Consider the following 26381-nt stretch of genomic DNA (forward strand, 5'->3'; position numbering starts at 1 on the left):
GCCTCCTCCTAGTACTTGTGCTGTCGAACAGTTGTAGCAAGCTCTGGGAGGGAGGGGGGGCTGGGATTTGTGGAAGGAGTCGAATAAGGGCAGGGATGGGGTGGAGTTGGGGCAGGGACTCTGGGGAAGGGGTTGGAATGGGGGAGGGAGGGAGTGGGGGGGTTGAAGAAGTCGGTGCCTATGATTGCATTGATATATTTTTGAATACTGTAACTCAGTGTGGTCATGGAACAAGGCAAGAAGTGTTTGATTACTAGGTAGATATTCTCTAACCACTGTTTAGTGCCGGTAATTAATATATTAAAAGAAACTAATTCTGAATAATTTGCAAAACAGAGAAAAGAGGTCTGCAAGAGTAATTTAATTAACTGTAGTTACATTGTTTCAAGTTCTGAACAGAAAGTTTACCATATTAAACAATGTATTTGTCAGTGTCTTTGAAACAAATTAATGTGAAGGCTGAAGACAGCAACAGAGCTAAATTTTGCAACTGTGATGTGCATGGATATTGGTTAGAGAATGTGTTTCCAGAGAAATGAAAACAGCAGATGCAACTCATTCACTTTAAAAGAAAAAAGGCCCAGTTCTGCACCCCCTACTGTTCGATCATATTAAAGAAATTCTGTATTAAAATCACAAATGAGTTTGATTCCCCAGAGTTTAAATTCCAAGATATTACTAATTAAGAGGTCTCTTCGGTTTTGGTACTGTTTCTCTCCCTCTCTGTGTGAAACATGCAAGCTGCTAATTGTGTTAGTACATGGTAAGACAGAGTCTGTTCTCAAAGCAATACTTTGTAACAACAGAAACAGCACACAGAGACTCCCCGCCCTTTTGTTGTATTTATTTCGCTTTGTTAACAATCATGACTAAAATAGAGATAGAGGATGTATGTGGATGGATGCTTGGTGTGGATAATAACTGAATGACCAGGAGGTGCCAGCCTAAGAATCCAGTGTCCATCGGCCGAAGAAGGCGTCAAGTGGAAACAACGAGAGGACACAGGGCAGACTGGAATCCACCCAACAGCCTCAAGGATGGGAGAACCAAAGAACAAGATAACATCTGGCAGCACGGAGCCGTCAGGAACATGCCATCTGCTGATTGGTTCAGCAACAGCATGATGAAGCAATTCCCATAGACTGGCATAGGAAGAAATTCCTATAAAAATGGACTCTAGAAAGTGAGAACTTTGGGGTCTGATTCTGCAAACCAACTTCCAGGAACATCAGATGAGCAGCTGACAAGGCCCTGCTCCCTCCTCATGTCCAGGCCACCTGGCCAGTGGCTTGGCATGAACAACTCTAAGGCTGGTAACTATGATAACAACCTTGCAGAACCTGTGTGTGTGTGTGTATGAATGAATGTGTGAATAAATATGAAATTGAATGGAATGTTATAGCTATAACTAACTGCTTACTATGATTCTTTCTGTATTCACAATAAATATGGTATTTTGCCTTTTCCCCTTAAATAAGATCCTGCTGGTTTTTATTTTACTGGTATAACACTACTGACATTAAATACTTACTCATGCAAATAAATGCACTGACATCAGTAAGGGGTGCAGGCTAAGGCCCAAACTAATTAGAGTTAAAAACAAACATAACACTGTGTAACATGAGTGGAGACACTGAGGTACATAAAGGAATATTAACTTACTGGAACAGATTCTAGTCCTCTTCTGACCCAGAAGCTGAGCCATGCACCACACAGTTATTCCCAGGTTTCAGAGTAGCAGCCATGTTAGTCTGTATTCGCAAAAAGAAAAGGAGTACTTGTGCCACAAGTACTCCTTTTCTTTTTACAGTTATTCCTGAGGATCTTAGCCTGCCCCTCTCCCCACAATTTCTGGGAATTTTGCATAGGGTAAAATTTTCCAAAGCATCAAAGTGACTTAGGTGCTTAGTCGCATTTTCAAGAACAACTTGGGTGCAGAATTCTGACTGAAAATCATCAGTGGGATATAGACCTCTTATTGCTCTTTAGAAATGGAACTAAGGCACATTTGAAAATTCTACCCATAGTCAAGATTTTTTAATTGCTTTTTGAAGTGCAACGCTTCAAACTGAGATACGTTAGCTACCTAAAAACATGTTTTTCCTAATGAAACTTCAGAACTTCATAACAGGGTATCATCATGATACGGACATAATGATATGTTCACATAGGGGGGTGCAGAAGAATCTGACAGTTTTTTAAGAGGTGCAGATACTGATTGGTATAAATTGAGGATGAAAGTGTTCTGGACTTAAACACAAGGGCAGTTCTGACACAGAGGCATCTACTCAGAAAATTAATACATTTAATGCAGGGTAAACCTGTGGTGCACATTCCAGTGATGGGCTCCTAGGCAGCAGGCAAATGGCTAAAGAGCACACCCACATGTCACTGACTTTTAAGGTGCTATGTAAATTATCATCTGCATTCACTGGCAGCCACTAAAGAGAACTTTCCGAAGTGGCTTTAGTTTGCATGTATGTGCAGCTAAACTAGAACACCAGGAATCAAGATTTACCATGGCTCAAACACAGGTCTCCTATTTGTACAGCAGACACAGAGTTGGACTTTATGCTATTTATCATTGCAAAAGGAAGTAAGTATGCAAATGTAATTACTACATTCACCCCCTCCATATTGGAACTGCAACACATACTCCACACGATAGGCCTGCCCCACAGATGGCCATCCTTGGAGTAAGGGTGAAGGAGCAAATCTTTTGGTGCATGCAAGGGAACTTGACTCCATACCAGCTCTGCCAAAGAGACTGGGGGAGGAGGGGAAGTTGGTAGTTTCCTAAAAGAGGAGATGGGGCTGTACTCAAACCCATGAAGGAGACGTGCATAAACCAGGTCTGCAGTAGCAATCATGGTGAAGCTGCCAATAGTGTGCCACTGAGGTGATTTGGATTTTCTCTCCCCCTAGCCCCTCACATAGTTGACTACATATTAAAATGTCTTTTGTACCCTGAAAGCAGATGATGAAATTCTACAGAAAAAAAATTATCACAGAGTAAAAAAAAGCTAAATTCTGTTATGAGACTTAATTAACGTGCAATGATGAAAACAATGAAGTCAGAACATTGTAGCTGGAAAATAATAAGCACACCTCACTAATATGGGTGTGATAGTCTATACCATCATGTTCACCATTTTTGCAATACAGTACTATGATAAATTTGCACAAAGTCTGCCTTGGGAGGTATCATTTGAAATGTCATAATCTGCTGAATATAATTAGCCTGGTGAAACGTGTAGCAACACTATGTGTGAATTTAAAAGCTCCTTCTATATGATCATTACTGAAATAGGTTGTGACTCTGGGTAATGCCCACAAACCAGTTCTTCGCAGACAAAGACACACTGGCCCGAACCAGGAGTTAAAAAAACTATCAGCTGCTTAAGTGTCCAGTCTCCAGCAGGGGGAAGAGGTAAACAAGAAATTTACATTTCATCACAGATATGGTCCAAAGTGCACATCCACAAGCAACTGCTTGTTGCCTGCACTCCAGCAGGGTGTGTGTGTGTTCAGTAGTGAGCTGGATAGTACAAGATGCACATTTCTGGGGGAACAAGGCTGGGACTAAGAAGTTGCTGGTGTTGCCCTGTACATAATTCATGAGTGCCTGGTCAGGGTGTGCATGTATTTAATCAGGAGTGGATGTTCTGACAGAAAAGCAGTGTATAAAGCACCCCAGGCTAAAAAATTAAGGGGGCACAGCTGTTCAACAGTCCAGATTGTACCCTGGGGGATGGCACAATAGGGCAAGGCAACAAAACATTCTACTCTAACCTCCACTGCATCAGTCCAGGCAAAATTCTCACTGATGGCAATGAACATTGTGCTGAAAGGGAACTACTGAAATGGGCTCTAGGTGTTTAGGTACCATCTTCAGGACTGGCCACAGTTCATGTATCTACTTACAACCTAGAGACCATCAATAGTTAAAAGAACAGGAGTACTTGTTAGAGACTAACAAATTTATTACTTAGAGACTACTACTTAGAGACTAACGAATTTATTAGAGCATAAGCTTTTGTGGGCTACAGCCCACTTCATCAGACGCATAGAATGGAACATATAGTAAGAATATATATATATACACACACATACACATACATTCCATTCCAGAAGGTGGAAGTTGCCATACAAACTGTAAGAGGCTAATTAATTAAGATGAGATATTATCAGCAGGAGAAAAAAAACTTTTGTAGTGATAATCAAGATGGCCCATTTAGACAGTTGACAAGAGGGTATGAGAATATTAACATGGGGAAATAGATTCAATATGTGTAATGACCCAGCCACTCCCACAAAAGCTCATGCTCTAATAAATTTGTTAGTCTCTAAGGTGCCACAAGTACTCCTTTTCTTTTTGCGGATACAGCCTAACACGGCGGCTACTCTGAAACCTATCAATAGTTAAGGTACTATATAGCAGCTGAAATAAACTGTACTTCATACAGCAGGTAAATCATTTTAACATAACTTCTGTCAACCATACACCTCATTTGGAACCAGAAGTACACAATCACACAGCAGAGACTCAAAAAAGGGCAAATACAGTACTGCGTTAAATGTAAAACTACTAAAAAATTAAAGGAGAGTAGCATTTTTCTCCTGCATAGTAAAGTTTAAAAGCTGTATTAGGTCACTATTCATAGAATATCCAACCCCCTGCTCAGGGCCAATCCCCAATTTTTGCCCCAGATCCCAAATGGCCCCCTCAAGGATTGAACTCACAACCCTGGGTTTAGCAGGCCAATGCTCAAAACACTGAGCTATCCCTCCCCCCCAAATTCAGTTGTATACTTGTGAAAGAACAGCTATACCATTTTTGTTCAGACTTACGAACATTTCAGAGTTATGAACACCCTCCATTCCCAAGGTATTCGTAACTCTGGGCTTCTACTGTAGAAGTTTTAAAGAGAAATGAAGGCTTGCAGCTACTGTTAATAATAAACTGGCAAAGATTATATACACAGGCACAGTGGGCTGATAGTAAAGTTTACTGTAGCTGCAGTGAGTTTCCCTCCATTAGGATACAGCTACCAGTGAACATAAGTAAGGCTTGGGGAAATGGTTAAATATAAGCATAAATCAAAGTGAAGAAGCAGTCTAATATCTATGGCTTTAAATTTGCAGTTACAGCTATAAGTCCATATGTAAGTCAACAGGAAATGAAAGTACCTGTTTCAAAATACCATGCAATTATATGAGACAGTTGTGAGAAGACAATTATGCTACACTGTCCACAATGGAAAAATTACACAAGAATAAGGATTATTTTTAAAATATAGTCAATTCAGTCAGGTAATTAAATTTCTGCCTGTAGGATTTTTTGTAATAAATATATGTACAAAATAGTATTAGTTTTCAGTAAAAGTGGTGTAAAAGTTAATGTACCAGGATTATAAAAACAACATGAATTAAGCATGACACTCAGAAGTAATGCAGACAGCACATTAAACTTCCAGTTATATGAATTAGTGGTACATATTGTTATCATAAACAGTGTAAGTATTTACCCGTACTATCAAGTATATCAACATTTTTCAAAAGTGGCCTCTAATTTTGGGTGCCCAGATACCTAGGTACTGATTTTCAGGAGTTGCTAGCACCCTCCTTGCCTATTGAGTGTTGTTGGTTTTGAGAGAGCTCAGCATCTCTGTAAATAACCATTTTCCATGCCCAGCATGGGACAACGAAGTAGAGGTATCAAAAATTATGCCCAACATTTCAAAATCAGACTTAAAATAACTTTCGTTTGCATCACTGAATAGAGAAAAAAAGCTATATATTAGTATGTTAGATATAATTGTCATACCTCATTGTATACATCAGTACACCCTCTTCCAAAAGTACAGATTTTAAGGCATGCATTTAAACATGTTAGTCACTAGTAGTCTGGACATGAATGAACAAATTGTCCACTTTTTGAGTTGCCATTTCACTGCTAGTCATGCATGAGAGAAAATGTAATGAGGATCAGGGACTGGAAAAGACACTCAAGAAAAAACTAATTTGCAGCAAAAGATATATTAAGCAAAATCAATGTTGTGAAAACACCTGTTCAGGTCACATGATGCTCCATCTTGTGAATGGAACATTTCAAGGATTTTTGTTTTAGGCTGATGTGTGGACAAGTGCAGTACTAATTACACTGCTTAAATTAGAAACAGCCACCTAATCCTGATAGCAATTACGCTAGGTATGGAGAACTCTTTAGCAGAATTCATCCTCAGTTTCCTCACTCATTTAATACTGAATGCAAATGCACTCAAGCATGCTGTAAGCAGGGCAGCAATGTGGGCCCTAGAGAGATGCACTCAAGTGGTTGACAGTAAAGCCTTGTCACTATGTGCTGCTATAACAATATTGTGATTCAACAACACCTGTGACAATGACATTAATCATCTAGATGATTATCAAGTAGACAGGAGGGCAATGTAACTGCAACTGACATACTGGATGCAACTACTGTATACAAAACTAATGAAACAAACAATGCAGCTTCTGAAAGGGAGAAGGGAAATCTGGTTGTTACACACAGCAGGGGTGTGTTTAATCAGAAAACATATGGTGAAGACAGGAAACAAAATCACTAGAAGCCATCAGAAAAACAAAAGGGTCATATCATCTCCATGGACAAAGAATGATAGAAAAACCTCTTATCTAGCACATAAGAACCAGGAAAACAGATGTACAAAGCAGATATATTGTCTTTCCCTGAGCTGGGGAATTATACACTGCAGAAAAAGACAGGAAGTTCGTGATTAAAGAGCAGCCATCTGTCAAAGCTTTAACATGGCTGCTTTGGTAGAAAGGGTGGCTAGCTAGTGGTGCCAAATGGCATTGCATATCCTAGAGGGCGTATACCTGGGGACTAGGAACGGAATTGGCTATGGCCTTCCCAACCTGTGTATCACTTATGCCCAGCCCAAAAGCCCACTGAAGGCAAAGCCAGCCAGTGCCAGAGGAAGCCATACGTTGCTGAACTGCTGCTCTACTGAGCATCCAGCAGACATTGTCCCCCCATATCACCTGTTGTACACCCCCTTGGCCCTCCAGAGCCATAATTTGGCCCTACAGGCAATTTAGCAATAATCTCAGGTGTGACTGCATTAACCATAATTTTAAAAGATATGACAGGCTAAATTCTGCTCTTTGTTACACCTCCTATGATCTACTGATTTCAGTGGGACTGCAGGAACACTACTAAGGCTAGACTTTGGCCCAGGATAGCCACACTACAATTGATCTGATTGGGCATCTCCTCTGTTTAAAAAAAAAAGTATGTAGTCAATGGGGCAGGTTTTGGTATTTACATTGGTATAACTAAGCAATGCCATTGACTTCCTCAAGGTTCCTCCATAGTTACAATGGTGTATCCAAGATCAACATCTAGTCTTATGGCCTAGCCCATGCTGCCAATTTGCTCCAGCAATTTTTGATGTATCTGTGGGATGGGAAGAGGGCTAAAGAGGCCAGAAGATGCCTTTAAACTAAAGTGAGATTCTGCTATTCATTAAAACACTTTTAATAAAAATATTCAGGAACATAGGAATTGCCAGCCCAGATCAGCCCCCAGGTCCAGCTAGTCCAGAATCCTGTCTCTGATTGTGGCCAACACCAGATGTATTGGTGTAAAATACACTCCCTCCTGCCCCCCTGGCCCGCACCCCACCCCCGATGGCAGATATGGGATAATCTGCCTCCTCACATAGTTCCCATCCTGATCCCTAATACTGAGATACTGGCTTAAACCCTGAAGCAGGAGTCTTAACATCCTTCCAAAAATGTTATTTATCTTAATAATGCTGGATATTCTTGTTATCCATATAATGTCTAATCCCTTTCTAAATCACACTACATTCTTGGTCTTAATTTCCTGTGGCCGAGAATCCTAATTATGTGTTATAAGAAAAAGTATTTCCTTCTTAATCAGTTCTGAAATTGCTTCTTTTTAATTTAGTGGAACATGTTCTTGTGTTATGAGACAGAGTGTTTGCTGAATCTTCTGTAACTAACAGTTCAACTCACTATATGAACTATTTGCAGTAGCTGAGTATTTATCTGCCTTCCTATAACTGTTATTTCTATTGTGGTTTGGTTTTTTTTAAATATGAAATGTTCCTTGGACTGTGAGTCACACAAGATATATAGGTTTCCGTCTGTTAAGTAAGAAGAGAGATCAGCATAAAACTTCATTGAAAGAAATAGAAATATGGACCTAATTTTTAGAACAGCCTCATCCCCAGCTTCCACTGGTGCATCCAAACTCTCACCTTGGAGCACTAAATAGATTGTAAAAGAGGGTGAAGAGCTTGTTCATTTCAGCAACTGAACTCCTTGGGCAACCCTTAACTGTGCGTTTCCTGGTTTTTCGGAAGTTTGAGTTTTGCTCAACTCAAAGTTCTGCATGGGGATGACAGGCCACCAAGCAACCTCAACTCTGTGTCACTGTATTTTTTTGCCATTGAATTTCCTAGTTTTGTTTTTTTTAACAGGAAAAGCTCTATTGTTGCTAGGAGTTAGTAGTAATTTAGGCAGCTGTACATATCATGTCTCTCAATTTGCATACCGAGACAACCAGACCTTCCCACCCACACACGTCAGCTGGACCCCATCAGCCCTGCTTTGGCACACTTTCCTAGCCGCACCTCTGATCCATTCAATGTGTTCACCCATTCAACCTGGCCCCCTCCCCAATACTTTACCCAGCACCCCCCACTGTCAGCAGGGATCACATCTCCCTGAAGTCCTCCCTCCCTGGTATAGAAACGGCAATATCCACCCCAACCCCCACCCCGCTCCCTGATAGGTACCCCAGGACTCCCATGCCTATCCAACCCCCTTGTTCTCCGTCCCCTGTTATTTGCTGTTATTTCCCCCACCATATAACCTAACTGACAGGCAGAGCCTGGAGCAAAGGACAATCACGTTACAATAGATGGGTGCTCCTGGTCATGTTTCACAACGGTTGGAGGGTGTAGTTCGTGGCACAGCCAGTGAGAGAAATCACAGACAGTGTTTCTGTTCCAAAATCCTAACAGTCTTATATTTGAAAGAAAGATCTCTGGCCTCTGTCCAACAGACATTCCCCATCTCTGAAAACCAGTGTAGTGTCAGAGCTTGTAATGTTTCTATGGCATACAATACACATTTTTGGTCAGCCCTTAACCTTCCATTTTCCCAATTAATGTTTTTCTAACAGTAATTAATAGTATTCATGTGGTCACTGTAGCAATTATTCAGCCAAATCAGCAAAAACTCTCACAGCACCTGGACACAGTCCTGATGTAGTCCAAATCTGCTCTCATATATTGTATAAGGAGCACATCAGGAATAAGGCCCAGATCATTTCCTCCCAAGTGAATCACCACAATGTCCAGTATACCACAACCTCTTAAGGCACAAGTTAGATGCTACCAACTAGGCAAAACAACTATGGCCAATGCAGCCCACTTCTTTTCAACCAGTCAGCCTGTAGTCAACAATCCCCATGTCATGGTGTACTCCTTGCTTGCTTCTACAACCTTGTGGTCCCGGAGTTGTCCAGAATCCACACACTGGCAACCCTGAGAGTACCCATATTTCTTTTCCCTCCGGGTCAAGGATCTGTGCTGTCAGTTCCAAATCTCCATGCTGTCTCTCTTTGGAAAAACCACGTTAATCTGCTCCCAGATTAAGTAGTAGCCAAAATACAGATTTTCTCAAACAACCAATCAAAGGCCTGCTTACCACCTGTTCTCATTTCCCACTACCTCCATCACCGCAACCCTATCCCTGTTTCCCCATTCCCACCCTCCAACACACACAGATCGCTGTCTCCAACTCCTCTGCCCCCAATAGAACAAAAATGTTGGTTAGAGCGGTTGGTGACTATTCTGCTGTGTTCACTGTAAACCTCCTTGTAAATTAAACACACATTATAACGAGACAACCTGCAGAAAGAAACATGAGTTATTAAATTGTTATTGCACAGGAGCACACAGGTTTGAACTACAAATATCAGGGTTTGTGTGTTCACTGGGACAATTGTGTCAGTATATTTCCTCTAACTGCCCAGCTAAGCAAAAAGTGACTGCATAGAAACCCTCTCACGTTTTTTCTTTGTTGGTGCATATGGAATGTAATAATTCCACACTACATATCTATGCAAACAAAGAACATATTCTTAAATACTGTTCTCAGGTTGGCTCCATCAAAGATTTAGTACAGAGGTGGGCAAACTACGGCCCGCGGGCCACATCTGGCCTATGGGACCATCCTGCCCAGCCCTTGAGCTCCTGGCTGGGGAGGCAAGCCCCCTGCCCCACAGCTGCAGCTCGCCATGCCGCCAGCGCTCTGAGCGGTGGGTCTGCGAGCTCCTGCCGGGCAGCGCAGCAGCATGGCTGCCTCCAGCCGGGCGGTGTAGCCGCCCGTCCTGCTGCTCTGAGCAGCATGGTAAGGGGGTGGGGAGCGGGGGGGGTTGGATAAGGAGCAGGGGTTTCCGGGGGTCAGTCAGGGGACAGGAAGCAGGGGGCGGTTGGATGGGGCGGAGGATCTGGGGGCGGAGGTGGTCAGGGGACAGAAAACGGGGGGTTGGACAGGCATGGGAGTCCCGGGGTACCTATCAAGTAGCAGGGTGGGGGGTGGATAGGGGTTGGGGCAATCAGGGACCGGGGGGGAGGTTAAGGGGGGTCCTGGGGGGACAGTTAGGGGCAAGCGTTCCTGGGAGGGAGCAGTCAGGGGACAAGGAGCAGGGGGGTTGGATGGGTGGGGGTTCTGAGGGGGGCATGCGGGGCAGGAAGTGGAAGTGTGAGGGGGCAGATAAGGGGTGGGGGCCAGGCTGTTTGGGGAGACATAGCCTTCCCTACCTGGCCCTTCATACAGTTTTGGAACCCCAATATGGCCCTCAGGCCAAAAAGTTTGGCCACCCTGATTTAGTGGGTGCCATGCACTCCCTTGGGTAAAAGTCAACAGATTAAGACCATTTTGACCACATTGATTCAATGGTGATCGCTAGGACTTCGCAAAAAAAACAACAGCAACAAAAAAAACACCTAAAAACTTTTTGGAAAATGACTGTTTTGGAGAAAATGGGGGGGGGGGTCTTGGATCTCTGTAACACCTAGCTCAAATGACCCCAGATTTGGATCACCAATCCTATCCTGCACCCCACTGAGACAAACCATATTTTAAAGGAATATGACTAATCATGTCAATGTTAGAGGATTTTAAAAGGTCAACCTTTAAACAGATGTTATGACACAACTCAACTATAATACACACACCCAGGGTTCCTTAAAGTCAATGATTTTTTTTATTTAATTCGGATTTTTTTGATAAAATGTTTTTTGAAGAAAAAAAACCATCTAAAGATAGCTTTAATTAAGATACATTATAGCTCAAAGATATCTCATCATGGAACAGGGGTTATAATTCTAATTCTATTGTATGAGACAACATATTCATGTAATGTTTAAGAGAAGTTTTGTAAATGAGTTCCAATAGTTCATGGATTAGGGACCCAATCTTATGCGGTTCCAGGGGCTTCTGTATAGATTATTTAGATTAATCTTTCTATCTACCCAATGGGACTCAGTGCTCAGTCTAGATGATATCATCCTGTGGATTTGTGTCTCCAGAGATAACATGCTTGTTAACAGCAAAAATGTTTTTAAATAAAATAAATAAATAAATAATAGAAGTGAGAAATAACAGACCTCAACCCTATTGTTCCTCTGCAAATTTGTGTACACAGAGTCAATTCCTTACCTCTCTCTAAAAGTGCAAAGTTTCAAAAAATTCAATGAATAGAAGATTTTTGGGGGTGGAATAGATCTGCACAAGGAGAAGAAGTCTGGAAATAAATGTGAGAAGGGAGGGACAGGTAGTGGAAACAAAAGTGAAACTGAGCAGCATATTCCGGAAGTCTTGAGGTCTTTCTGCGTGTAGCCTTCATTGATTTGAGATCTACCATACCATTCTCTCACTAGAAGGGAAAACCTATAATGGCAGCAGGCTGTAAAAAAAGACCCAGTTTGGGAATATTTTAATGACATTCCTCTACCTGTGGGTAAGACAGGCATGCGTGCAAAATGCAAACAGTGCAACAAAGAAATGCAAGGCCTGGTTGCCCGAATGAAACAACATCATGAGAAGTGTCCCTTCTCAGGAGGAAGCTGCATTGAAGATGATGAAAGGAACACGTCTGAACATGCAGGATCTTCAGGTTGGTAAACTTTTTTATTTCATACTTCTCTCTTAAGGACTGCCTGTCTTCCTTCTGGACTATTCTTGAATTTTCATGTTTGAAAAAAATATAGTTGTTACTCTATGGTACTATCATTTTAGATGCAGTTGTGATAAAAAAAATAAAGAGCTGAAATAGGCAGATCTTCCTTTTACAATTTCATCTTTAAAGTAGTACTGAGTGTCAATGAATGCAATGAGTAATACTAAATGAGCAGTATGGTAATAATAATTAAATAACTGCATTGACTTATTTTGAGACTCCATCCTCAATATACAGGATTCTGAAGACTATCCACCTTGAAGATCACCGTCATTTTCTATAGTTTCAGAGTTATCTGCCAATGATAGCATTTCAGTCACATCATGTATGTCACATAGCCACAGTATATCACCTGTAGCAAAAAGAAAAAAAAAACTCCATCATCCAGAAACAACCACAAATAAATTTGTGATAAGAACCAGCAGATTAGAAAAAGAAGTAATTGATGAAAAAATTGCCCAGTTTGTTTATGCAACAAACTCTGCTTTCCGTATGATTGAGAACCCACACTTCATTAATGCTCTTCAGTCATTAAGACCAGGATACAGTCCACCCAACAGAGCAGATGTCGCAGGCAAATTGCCGGATAAAGTGTATGAAAGAGAAATTGAGCAGTGTGCAAAAGGTCTAGAGGGTAAAACTGTTAACCTGAGTCTTGATGGGTGGAGCAATGTCCACAACGATCCTGTTGTATGTGCTTGCGTGACAACAAAAGAAAGGAATGTCTTCCTTACAGAAACAATTGGTACATCAGGAAATACACACACAGCAGAATACTTACAAGAAGTAGCAGTAAAAGCTATAACAAACTGTGAAAAAAAATTCAAATGTCTAGCATGCAGCTTGGTCACAGACAATGCTGCAAATGTATCCAAGATGAGAAGAAATTTTTTAGAAGAGAGTCCCAAGCTAATAACATACAGTTGCAGTGCTCATTTGATGCGCCTCCTAGACTCCACAAAGACTTCAGTGTTCCAGAAATAAAGGTTAATGTTGAAATTGCAAAATATTTCCATAACAACCACTTTGCAGCAGCTGCTCTGAAAAAAGTGGGAGGAACTAAGCGAACTCTCCCACAAGACGTGTGATGGAACTCAGTAGTGGACTGTTTTGAGCACTGTATCAAGAACTGGCCTAATCTGATGACAGTTTGTGAACCAAATCATGAAAAAATAGATGGCATTGTCACAGCCAAAGTTCTCAACACTGGGCTTAAGAGAAAGGTTGAACACATGCTGAGTACCCTGACACCTATTTCTGTAGCCTTGAACAAAATGCAGGGAAATAGCTGTTTTATTGCTGATGCTGTTGAAATTTGGAAGGAACTGAGTGAGAAATATGCAATGACAGAGTTCAGTTACAAGCATTAAAAAAACAAATGGGGCAAGCACTATCTCCAGCTCATTTTCTTGCAAATATTCTCAGTACCAGGGTCAAACCTTAATGGCTGAAGAAGAGGAGTTGGCTATGACATGGACATCCAGCAATCTTCCCTCCATAATGCCAACTATAATAAACTTCAGAGCTAATGGTGAACCATTCAAGAAATATATGTTTGCTGATGATGTTTTAAAGAAAGTCACACCAGTGAACTGGTGGAAGTCACTTAAGCACTTGGATTCAGAGACTGTTGAAGTGATAATCTCACTTTTAACAGCAGTAGCTTCTTCTGCTGGTGTAGAAAGAATATTTTCTTCCTTTGGACTAATTCATTCCAAATTGAGAAATCGTTTGGGACCTGAAAAAGCAGGAAAGCTGGTTTTTATTTTCCAGATTATGAACAAACAGGAAAATGAAGGTGAAGATGACTGAGTTAGCTCCAGAAGCCAGTATTATAATTTTCTCACATTGACCTGGCTGACATAGTCGGTTTAAATTTTGGGGTTTATATATTTATAATATATTTATAGTTAAAAACAATTTTATATAACTATTTTAGTTAAAAACAATTTTAACAAAAACAAACCTGATTTTAAAAAACTTGAGTATTTAACTAAATTCAAAAATTCATATGCTTATTTTGTTAAAATATTCTAGGTTTGCTGTTGAAGAAAAAAATCCAGAATCCATAACATTGTTGTTTTAGTTAAATAAAACAATTTAAATGTCTGTCTGGTGATGTTCTCCTCCTAATACAGCATGGCAAGAAAATCCTCCAAATATTAATGATTAACCTGTTGAATTGGAGATAGTTCACCTCCCAATGACTTCATAAATATCTGCTTCAATTACCTCTGGTAAATGAAATAACTAAACAATCATTCATTTTCTGATACAGCTGTAAAACTGATCTGAAACTTTTTCAAAATAAATCGCTTTAAAAATGTATAGTGTGTACCTTCTAAAAATGAAACCTACATCTATCTCTGAGTTGTGAAGAATATGTATTAAGGTTATAACAACCAACAAGAATGCACTTTTATGTAGAAATCCATGATTAAATCGAGTCTTCCTGACTAGTGATTTAAATCAAATCTACCCTGCACATACCATTCCTGTTCAACTTGGGGCTGTCAGAAATGTGCTCTCTCAAATACAGACACAGAGCAAGGATATGGGAAAAACAGCTGTAATAAACTATCACCTCCCATTCAGTCATTGCCACTGCTAGCAGAGGAAAAAACCTGACAATACAACTACTGCTGCTGGTAACAGCACACACTCTGGAGTTGCTACTAAACATTGGTTTGCAATAGGTGTTCGTAACATTGTCCATTGTTGGGCCTCAGTTAATGAGAAGTTCTGCTTGTTTCACTTGTAAGGAGACTGTGACAACCCCAGAAGAATTTTGTGCTATCTGCCATCTTCGATCAAAGTACTGCCAAGCTGCATTTCAAAACAAAGTGGAGACATTTCTCAACCTTATGGCACAATGTACACATGGGTCCTGAACAGTCTCTAGACTGAAAAACAAAATCAATTGAAAGGGATAATTCTGTAGCCACTAAAAGATAAAAATTATAATCACCCAACACACAGAGATACTATATCATGTCAAATACAAATGTGCTAACCTATTGTAGAGACCAGTGGTGTCCCTTGTTGTGACAGATGGACACTCTGTAGCCAAAATCCCCAGGCTGTATCCTTTGTGTGGTCTCCCAGGCAGTTCACAAAAGTGCAGGAGCTATACTATCCTTGGAGAGGTGCAGCATGCTATCTACTCTGCTCTGCTAGCCGCTGAAGAGAAGGACTTGGCTATGACCTTGCTCTTATTCCACACTTTCAGCATCCAATACACATGGTTGCGGCTCTAATGACACAGAGCCCCCTGCCTCCCGCTTCCCAGTTGCTGATTCTTGTTGCAAAGCGGGGTGGAGGGAGGGGAGAATGCTTGTGCCTGCAATCGGTCCCACATTGTCAAGCATTTTTATGTTTCATTTGATTTCATTTCACTCTTTCAAACTCATCAGTTAGGCTCCAATTCAGGGAGGCAATCCTAGTCAGTTCAACACTTAAGCATAGGCTTACAGTGACGCAAGCTGTTCTGAACAGAGATGCACTTAAGTACATGCTTGAGTGCTTTCCTCATTCCATTTCTAGTTTTTGTGCTATTCAAGGCAAAAATTTTGAAACTCTTGCCGCATGTCCTTTGTTCTGAGGTACCATGCAGAAAAAAATATGAGTATACAGCATACATATTTAATCTGAATACTTGTTATTTTCCCATTATAAGTTGCAGAATGTATTTGCAAAGTGTGCAAAGACCACAGCTGAGAGTGAAATGAGAACAGTGTTACTTCAGATGAGCAACATTGGTAACCAGAGGAGTGAAAACAAATGTCAACAACCTGGCAATATTTAAGCAAGCCTTTGGCTTAATCCTGCTCTCAGATACTGTATGCTGGCAAACACTGCTGTACAATCAGTTACGGTCCTTGAATATGCAGGTGATGTATCTGATTCTACAAGACACATGGAGATGCACATGCACATATATGCAATTTCATCATCAGCACAAGTGAAATGAATATATAGACTGAAAATGCTATAGTTATTCATCACCAAAACAGGAGAAGAGAGGTTTTAAGATAAGTTTTGTTTGATAGGTTCTTTAATTATTTTGCCCTGCAGAAAACAATATTGACAATGCATTGGTCATTTTTGTTAGCATTCAGCAGATTTTGACACAAAGAGGAATGCTCTGGTCAGAGGCACTAAATTAAAGATGTTCAGTGTCTACAGATGGAGGTTTTTAAATAATTGAAGCTGTTTTTCCTCATGCTCTCACCCATCCTTTATGGCAAATATCAGTCCTGCAACTTCCATGAAAACTTTTTATCCTATTCATTTCAACAGGGAGGCAAACTGATCCAGCAAAGAAATGTTTAACACAGAAATCAGTATGGATGGGTGCTTTGTAACATGGCACATCTGAAGAAGTGCCATGAAGTTGCATTTGAAGAAGTGGGTTTTTTACTCACAAAAGCTTAAGCCCAAATAAATCTGTTAGTCTTTAAGGTCCCATCGGACTCCTCGTTTTTATTTAAAAAACTGTGTATTATACCTATTTATGATTTTATGGTCATGTGACATTTATGTCTGTATTGGTATAAGAGAACTAGCTGATAACATATGGTACTGATTATATTACACAGACACACACAGACACAAACAAACACACCATTATTGGAAATTGTAATTCTGCTATAGAATAGTTACTCTGAGTATCAAATTAAATTTTTGGAGATAAATTTTCAAATATGGCCATCTGAGTTGCGCACACAAAATCTGCACATACAAAATAAGTGTCCGTATACAAACAGGTATTTGTGATGATTGTAGTTGGGGTGCACATATGAATGTATTACAGACTCAATTTGGTGCCAAAGTCTGCTCCCAGCTTGTTTATGGATTTTTTTCTTAAAAAGGAGTGAGATAAAAGCTGTACAAAGAAGCTGCTGTATGAGTATAAGTAAGGGCAGAATCTGACTTGTTGGATTTAGACAAAAGGATAGAGAGCACACTTATCTCACAAAGGAACTACAATAAAGCTCCTTTTGTTTCATAACAGAAACCTACAATATATCATATATGATGTCGATCCAACATTACATGAAAGGTGCTCAAATAGCAAATTCTACTAAATCCAAAAGCCATCAAGATCCGTGACAATACAAATACACAACAAAGTAGATTTTGCTAGCTGAAGGCTCTCTTTTCCACTTTATACATTTTGAGTAGAAGCTTTAAAAAAAATCTGTTTAAAACTCAGTCAACTTTGCTGTAAAAGTAACATATCTGAGCTCCTGATGGAACTTTGGTGACAGTAGCACTGAAATTACTGTTGGAATCTGCTCTCACTTCTCCTGATATGGTTCATATCCCCATTCATCTATCTCCTCACACACATATCCTCTCCTGTCTCCAGCTCTGGCGTGAGACCCATTCCCCCACACCTGGCTTTTCTTAAGAATAAATTAGCTAAATACATATTTTTTAAAATGCTATGTAAAACTGGAACTAGAAGCACAATGAATCAGTTCACATACATCTGTTCAGTACCATTGTGACCCTCAGCCACAGGGCTTATTGGTAATCAATCCTGCTCCTCCAGGAAGACTGCACACTATGTTGTCTGAAGACAACAGAAGAAAAGCTATTGGGCAACTGCAATGTAAAGACAGATGGTCTCATTTTTACAGTATTGTAGAACCTTGGACTGTATGAGGCAATTAGTGTAATCAAGGTAATTCTGAAAGGTGTTAATATTAGTGAAGTGAAATAATTTATTTTCATAACACTGAAGAGAAATTTGAATTCAAAAGAGTAGCATTGGGCCCCACAGGGCTAAATTCTGCCCTGTGAGTAACCCATGCAATCCTGTGGATTACATTGAGGTTGCAGAGGGTATAATCAGGACAGAATATATCCAAATAGATTTACTTCTGCAATACCAAACAGTCTTTATATTTCTCAAAGCTTCTCTTAGATGTACATCATGAATCCATGCATAATATATACATTATTGAAAGAGTATCTCAGACTAATGTCTTATGGTGAAGAAAAGTCTTGCCATTCAAATAAATGACATGCTTTAACAGGCAGTTCTCACTGATTCTGAAACCTGCAGAAAAACTGACTACATGCTGCCAAAGGCTAGATACACTCAGCACTGTCAGAACAAATGCTAATAGAATACTTTGGGGTTTGTTACACTGTGGTGATGCCTACTCACCAAATTACATTTCATGCGCAAAACAAACCCACATTTCATCTCCTACTCCATCAAGTATTTTTAGTAATCAAAGTGGCAGCACCAAGTATTTATCAATGGACTATGAATCTTGTCTTAACAAAATATTGAAGATTAAAGACGTTATTCTACACCCAATTTTCACACAAAACTCCTATTAAAGTTAATGAGACTTCTACTTGATGGATGAATGAGAATAGGATATGGCATCTTTATTATTAAAGAAGTTTAGATGGCTTTTGGTTTTGCAGTGTATTTATCAATAGGTGACACTCCTGGTATGAAGTCCTGAATGTACTAGCACGTGTACTCAACTCAGACTTACTCCCGGAACACCATAAAATAAAGGGATTCCATAGTTAAGGCTGCTTTGAAAGTTTCATTATGGCCTTAGGGTGAACCCATCTAAAAATTAACTGAGTAAGTGATTCGCTGGAAATATTTGATGTAATTTTTTTTATGTTTCATAGTTTCCACAAGAGTTCATACAAAATTACCCTTGTACTAATTTTGCTGCTGCATCATTTTTCAGCCCATTTCTTCAGCACAGAATATACTTTAAAACACACAAACTGAGTAGTAATGTACCATCTTTGCTATTAACCAAATTCCACAAATGAAGCTGGCAGATAAAGATGCAAGACGAGGATTTATCAGTGCCGCCCAGACTCCCTTCATTGAGCAATTGGAATTTCTGCTGCTATCTACCTGCCTGCCCTGAAAGAATTAGAGTCAATTGTTTAGAGAAGACAGCAGCAGTTCCTTAAATGGTATGCTAACATTTCCTATAGCTTGGGGGAGCACAGACAGCAGCATTGGACAGGAGAATAAGGAAAAGGTGTGTGGCCTCTTTGAGGGCTAGAAAGCCAGTGATTTGCTGTGGCAACTTCAGCCCAGGTCAGAGTGGGGACACTGAGATCTCTCCCCACCAGATGACCAGAAGAGGGGGGTCTATTTAGGTCCACACTGGGGCAGGAAAAGCCCTCTTTTACCAGGATCAAGTGGAACAGCACTCACCTTCCCACCCCTGGGACTAGTTAAATACCGGGGTCTGCCATGATTTGCTGTGTGAATTATGCTAGTTGGTCCTCTCTCAGTGGCTGGGAAGGACTTTTTTCCTCAATGCCAGATTGGCCAAAGTGACGTGGGGGCTTTTTTTCTTCCCACAGCAGGTTGGAGGCTCAGTTTGGGTGAACATGAAATGGGGCGGGGGTAGGCTGTGATGTTGCAACTCATTATGTAGGCATGGAGAGGATGTCAAGTGCAGGTACTCCGTAGCGAAGGAACACAACAATCAGGTGAAATGGACTGGTAAGGGATTTAGAAGAAGTATTCTTTAAAGGAGTGGAAACAGGAGGAGATTGGGGCTCCTATGAGTGGTACGGGAGGGAGCCAAACCCCTCCCACCCTCCATAGCCCCCCCTTAGACCTCATTTAGGGGGGCCTGGCGGGGTCCCAGTAGCAGGTTGGCTGGGGACCAGGATGGGTAAAGGGGCAGGTATATGTAAATGACTGTGGCATACCTGCATTGCACACTTTTATCTGCCAGGTAGTCCCAGACATTTAGGAATAAAGCTGCAGACTAATTAAAGCACATCCAGTGTCTCCTGGCCTTCTTCCTGCATAGCCGGACAAAGAGTAAGAGCTGGCCTACAGGCAATCAAGCTCTTCTACCTCAAAAAGAGTGACATTTCAGCCAGGAGCAGGGGGAAATTGTCCTCACATCATCAACAGTGCAAGTAAAGTTTAGTTTTCTAATAATCACACTTTATCTGAAACTTAAACTATGTTTTTTGGTAAGCACTTGCATCATCATCTTTCTTGTTGTAAATACCATAATGGTTGCTTTCCATACACTGAATGTTAGTACCCAACACCTAGACATTCTAAAGGAATAATTATGCTTTCTTTTCATGAAGATGTGCCTACCTGTTGTACAGAAGAATATCTGGCTTCCAAATCTGACCATCAGGAAAACGAACATTCTTCACTCCGGGGTAGTCCGACATGTTCCATTGTAAATAGTAATCTGTCCAATACTGACACAAAGAAATGTGTTAGTGTCACTTTTTTCCACTCGCTGCCTTTCTCTCGGGATTATCTAGCCCCAACCAATCAAAGTTTATTTTTATTTTAAAAGTATTATTTAGCTTCAGACAATGTTGTTTAGAAAGAATGATTTTAGCCACCTTGAAAATAACATGCAAAGAACAAAAATCCCATTTTTAGTTTAGCTGTTGCGATCGCATGCAACAGCCTACAAAAGCAGGTTCAATATGCTTGTATTCTATTGTTCGTGCTGTCTTGAGCACAAAATTAGAATAGAACAGATTTTTTTTAATACTAATACTAATTCCAATCACATTTCTCTTCTGAGACATAACTTGGATAGTTCCTTTTGTTAAAAATGACTGGATTATGTAACCATTTAGAGGCACTTTGGGTATAGCAGCCAAGAGTCTCTTCTGATAAGGGTTACACTACTGAATTTCCAGACTCTAAATGAAACAATGCAAATCTACTACAGAAAAGAATGTCTGCTATGAAAGAGTTTCAGTCCATGTTTTCCACATTCAAAAAAGAATGTTAATTGCTGTGGTTTTGCAAACTATGGGCCCTATCCTGAGACATGCTGAACACAACTCCCATAGATAGCTGCTCAGCCCAGTGCAAGCAACAATGGTCAAGAGAGGCTTTTAGTTCAGGGTTAGTTAATCCTGTGTTGTTAGAAGGTCTGGATCTGTCACTCTTTAAGCAATGAATGTAAAATGCATTAATGTCAGGGATCTCATCTCCCATCATCAACTGTATCACACTTTGACTGCAATAATTTTAGTGACCATTTTTTAGGAAATGAGTCAAAATTGGATAAAATAACTGGCCAGAAACATCACACAAATCTTTCCAGAGGTTTGCAAAAGTTCAATTCACTTGGTTTTTAAAAACTGTGCATGCACGGCTGCTGTCCTGGTTTTGTGCCACAAGCAAGGTTGTTCTCACTATATTTGGCCCAGACACATCACATGGAAACATCCAGACGAAAATTCAGAAAAATTCCAATAAATAGGTCAGGGTTTCAAGACCCGCTACTGCTCTCCATAAACAAGACAATCCCTTTGACCACCAAGCTGCAAGCAGCTCGCTCACAATTTGTGGTAATCAGCAGACAGGACATTTGGGGGGGGGAGGGGAGTAAACAGCTTAAAATCAGATTTAAACTGTGCTTTTCCATAAACGTGCGTCTTAATATTGAAACCGCGCTCCGTTACGTCCTGCGCAGCATGAATAAGTGTGGCAGACTCAAACCCACGATGTGTTTGGCTCATGTTTGACTATTATTCTAAGAATAGCTGCACACCAACTGGTCAACAACTTTGAGAGGGAAAAGACCACCTCAGTCTTGAACTGCGTGGCAACAACAGCTCTTGGGAATACTACAATTTATATTTTTTACATACATCAAATTTTGAGACTACATCTGTGATACCGACATGCTTATCCAACAAAAGGATGGGCCACGTTATCGCCTGCACTGTAGCCACGTTGCACCACACTGCCAGCACAAAGAAGCCCTAAAGCTGGCCTAGCCAGCCACCAGCGGATCACCCCAATGTAGGGGAATCTTCCAGTGGCACAACTGGCACAGCAGTTCCTAATAGCTCCTTCTAGACAGCACAGAAAACGAGGGACATGACCAGCGGCTTTCCTGTTATCTAGCATTTCTTAGTTGCTATAACAGTCCCTTTGGAAAAATCCTCTTTGCAGCCATTGTAATTTAGAGAGGTCCTTGGGCTCCTCTAATTTACAATGGGAGACTAGTCTGGCACACTGACAACCTAAATTTGGGGGGAGCAGAAAGGTGGCTTCAAGTTGGGCTGTATGCTTCTTAGCTGTAGACAAGAATCTAGAATGCGGATCTGGCTCTTTCCTTGGTTTTTAAATGAGTATGTTCACTATCAAGCCTTTCTAGCATTTCCTGTGTAATGACCTCTCATACACTTAGCTCATCATGATAAACCCAAAAAGGTAATGACTTCTCTTCTGCCCACTCTTGTACAATTGTCTCCTTCAGCTTCTGCAAAGCTATATTTGAATGGGGTTCAGGCTTTAGCCTGTCATATGCTTTTGTGGCCAGAATTATGACGTGTGTCACAGTAACCTCAAAGTCTTCATCAATATTATTCAGTACAGAAGACCTTTTAGGCTTAGTAGGTCCTTGTAGCCCTAAGTCACCTAAGCACGTGCTTAGAGTTATTGCTGAATTGGTGCCTCAACAGAAGTTATTTTCCTGGTTACCATTTAACATCAAAGACTATCATTACAAGAAGGCAGCAATGGCTTAGGGGTGGCCTGTTCCCAATAGCGCTGCTGCCAAGCCACATGAAATTGCATACTCAGAGCTTTACAGGTTGATTAAATCAAAGTAAGGCATGCAAATAGCTTTTGAAGTGTTTTATTTTCTTGACACTGAGCTTGCACTTCACCCCATATCAACTGGCATTTTTGTCAGGAAGCAGAGGCAGTACACATGTACGCAGTGGGAAGGGGTGATTATAGTATGATACATGCGCATACTATGAATCTTTGAAGTGCATCTTTCCCTTGTGGCAGTTCTATCTCACAAAGAGCTTCCACATTTTTTTGGTAAGGTTTAACATTGTGTTCACTGAACATGTGGACAATTTCCTTTTTAGCTCATATTGGCAATTTGCTTTAACTTGATTTGATTTCTCTCATAGTTTCTGTGACATTTTACATACCTTTCATTATGCATCCCCCATTCCCCTGCATTAACTTCCACTCAAACTAGCCATCAGATATCTCCCATATAATACTTCAGTACTTGCAGGGCTGCTCCAAAGCCAAATGGCAGGCTTTTAAACATAGACTTTCTAAACAGGACATTAAATGCACACAATATGGAATTTTAATCATCCAATGGCACTTGCCAAAAACCTTTGACAGGCATTTAGAACAGAAAATTTTTTACCTCGGGCATTCTGGAAACATTATCTATCATTCTCATGGGATCACAACCAATTGCTGTGTTTAAATCTTTAGGGGATAGACAAATTCTACTTGGGTTTACCTCCCTCATCATTCTGCTGCCCCAATCAGACTCCTGTTACTCACATTCAAGTTTTATTTTATTTTTTTAAACATTTTGGCTTAACAAAATTGTGTTGTTAGAGTAGCACTGTTTCAAAGTGATTAGTTTTGCTGCATGCTGTACATGTGACACCATGTATTGGACACTTTTGACTTTTCTATAGTCATCGCTATAGAGTTTGCTGAAATATGTGCTTTTCACCCTTTGGCTAATTTGTTTACAACACTGTCAGCCTGACGAATGATCCAAGCAGTATGTTGTTTGCTCCTTTAGCTCTACAGATGTCAGTTGCTCGATGTAGACTTAAACCAGGATATCTAAGTACCTTTGGGGCCTCCCCTGCCCTGCTTATTCCACTAACAATTCTTTTTAATTAAACAGACTGAATTGCTCAAGTTCCACATTTTCTATAAGCTAAACAATTATTTCCTGTCTTCCAATTTCTGCTAAAGCACCTTACCTATGCCAGTTTTTATAATAACTGCATTATGCCTGAAACCTTTTTGTCATTTTTAACTTGTCAACTTCCGGATCCTTGTGAAAATAAATATGATTTTTTTTTTGGTCCCTCCCCTTCTTGCAGTGTGTAGCAATGTTGAGTCTATTCCTGCATCTGGATTTTTGATTGAGTCTACTAGCATGGACAAATATTTTACATGTGTAAGCAGAGTATGAATGAACTCTCCCCTGACATCTAGTGGTGAGCTGTCGAAAAGGACTTCAGGAGCTGATCGTATTTGTATGGACACACCCACCTTGCCTAGGTGCTCAGCATGATGGGATTTCTTGTCCAAAGGATCACTTGTGGCTGGTGCTGGATCCCCAGTCTCCTTGTCATTGGGACAGGCGTAATAAAGTGTTGTTATCCTTGTTGTGTGAACCGAGGGCAGCAGAACTGTACCTGGCATACGCCAATGGAGGGACTCATCATCAACTGAACGGCACTCACTAGGCAGGGGACATGGGTTCCAAAGCCCAATCAGTTGAGAAAAGGTGTGGCTAGGTATTTGTACCTGGTGGTGTGGGCCCTCTGTAAGGGACCTAGACACCACTTGACCCTTCCTCTCTCCAGGTATAATGAAAGAGCTAATTGAGAGTCTTATTACACCCTGCAGAGCTGAAATCACTGATATCTAAGTCTAAGCATTAGACCTACTTTGGGATAGTGTCTCTATTGCAAGACATTGCCCACTGTGCACCAGCAGTGAGGCTCCCCCACTAACAGCTGAAATCAGTGAGAGCTGTGTTAAGTGGTGGGCCCTGAAGACATCTTGATGAGTCAGCAGCTGGTGGAGAGGCGTGGCAAGCAGCCAGCAGGGCTCAGACTCTGTGCTTGCGAGAGGGGAAGTAGTGCCTCTTAGAGGCACCCAGGGCATGGTGTATAATTGTCCCCGGTCACTGGGTGGGGGCTTGAGCCAGTTTTGTGTTGAATTGTTGAAAAGGAGCACCTAGCTACTGAACCCGGCCCTTGTGGCTGCCACATTCCTTTCAAAACAATGTGTACTTGCTGGCTTCAGGGAATTAATTTTAAGCTGTTTTGATAGGAAGTACTATCCATTCTGTATTTCATTTTGATCAGAGGTTCCCAGACTATGGTACACAGAGCACTTGGTGGCTGTCCAGGCAACTGGCTGGTTACATGGTGCTGGCTCTCCTTCTCATTTCCAGCTACTAAATTGCATTAAACGATAGTTAGACGTTAAATATTTTCCTATTACTACTTTCCAAGTAAGCAATTTCTGTAGTTGCCATATGGACATGATGTGATGGTGAATGGGCAGGAGATGGTCCATGAAAGAAAATCTATTCATTAAAATGTGGTCCACACTAGGAAGAGAGTTTGGAAACCTCTTACTTAGTCTAACTGGGTCAAATCTTCACACTAACATGTGCTCTTTTGTGAGCATTCGCCTTAGGCATGTGCACTATGGCATTTGCACACCCAAATTGTGCACACTTTTTAAAATTTGAGGCTAGATTCTCCAAGATATACTTGGTGCACCTGAAAATAGGGAGCAGCTCTGGGACCAGCTGAAGTCCCTCCTGGGTCCTGCTGTAACCTAGAGGATATTCAGGGTTACTCTTGACTATCTCCATGTAGGAAGGGGATATCCCTTAAGGTAAAGCAGGAGCAAGAGTTTAATGTGCAAACATCAGGTTTATATTTTTTACCTCAAGAGATAAACACTTAGCATTTAGGCACTTGGATGATGGACAGATAAACATATATCAGATACTGCTGGTATCAGTAATTATAATCAGAAATATAAGCACCGTTTATTGTCGAATCACACAAATGCAGTGAAAGTCATTCTTCTTAATCCACACAAGATAACATAATAGAAAGATGGCCACTGAATTCAATGGGTTTTGAATCAGGCCGATCTATGAATTGTATTGTTATTTGTTATCAGACTAGCCATACAAAATCACTTACAACATTGATTCTTTTACTGTTCATATAAACTTAGTCTACACATTGGCCACAAGCAGCAGTTACAGTATTGATAGTAAACAGCTGATCTGGGAACTAGTGTCTTCCCTGCACCATATAGAATACAAGAACAAATAAATGAAAAGAAACTTAATCTGACAGTGTAAAAGAATTAAGAATTCCCTTAGGAAAAAAAACAAAAAAATAAGGAAACAGGAAGAAGAGAAACATAAAAGTAAATTATAGTCTTTGGAAAATGAACTATTGTTTCTTATCCTGTGTTTAGAAATCACAGTGACTGATGTCACTGCAACTCAGAGCGGGAAACAGATTATATTTGACAATTTTGATCTTATTG

The 26381-nt window shown here is 40.6% G+C and overlaps 1 protein-coding gene across 2 annotated transcripts in view; it reads right to left on the reverse strand.

Annotated features, from left to right (window-relative positions):
• CHRFAM7A (CHRNA7 (exons 5-10) and FAM7A (exons A-E) fusion) overlaps positions 1-26381 on the reverse strand; it is a 117385-nt gene that overhangs the window by 14205 nt on the left and 76799 nt on the right. For both annotated transcript variants that reach the window (XM_073303721.1, XM_073303720.1), the window contains one exon: positions 20409-20518. In XM_073303721.1, coding sequence (XP_073159822.1) covers positions 20409-20518 — 110 coding nt within the window. The remainder of the gene's footprint in view (positions 1-20408; positions 20519-26381) is intronic.

Source organism: Lepidochelys kempii, chromosome 10 (assembly GCF_965140265.1).
Source record: "Lepidochelys kempii isolate rLepKem1 chromosome 10, rLepKem1.hap2, whole genome shotgun sequence".
Taxonomy (NCBI): Eukaryota; Metazoa; Chordata; order Testudines; family Cheloniidae; genus Lepidochelys; species Lepidochelys kempii.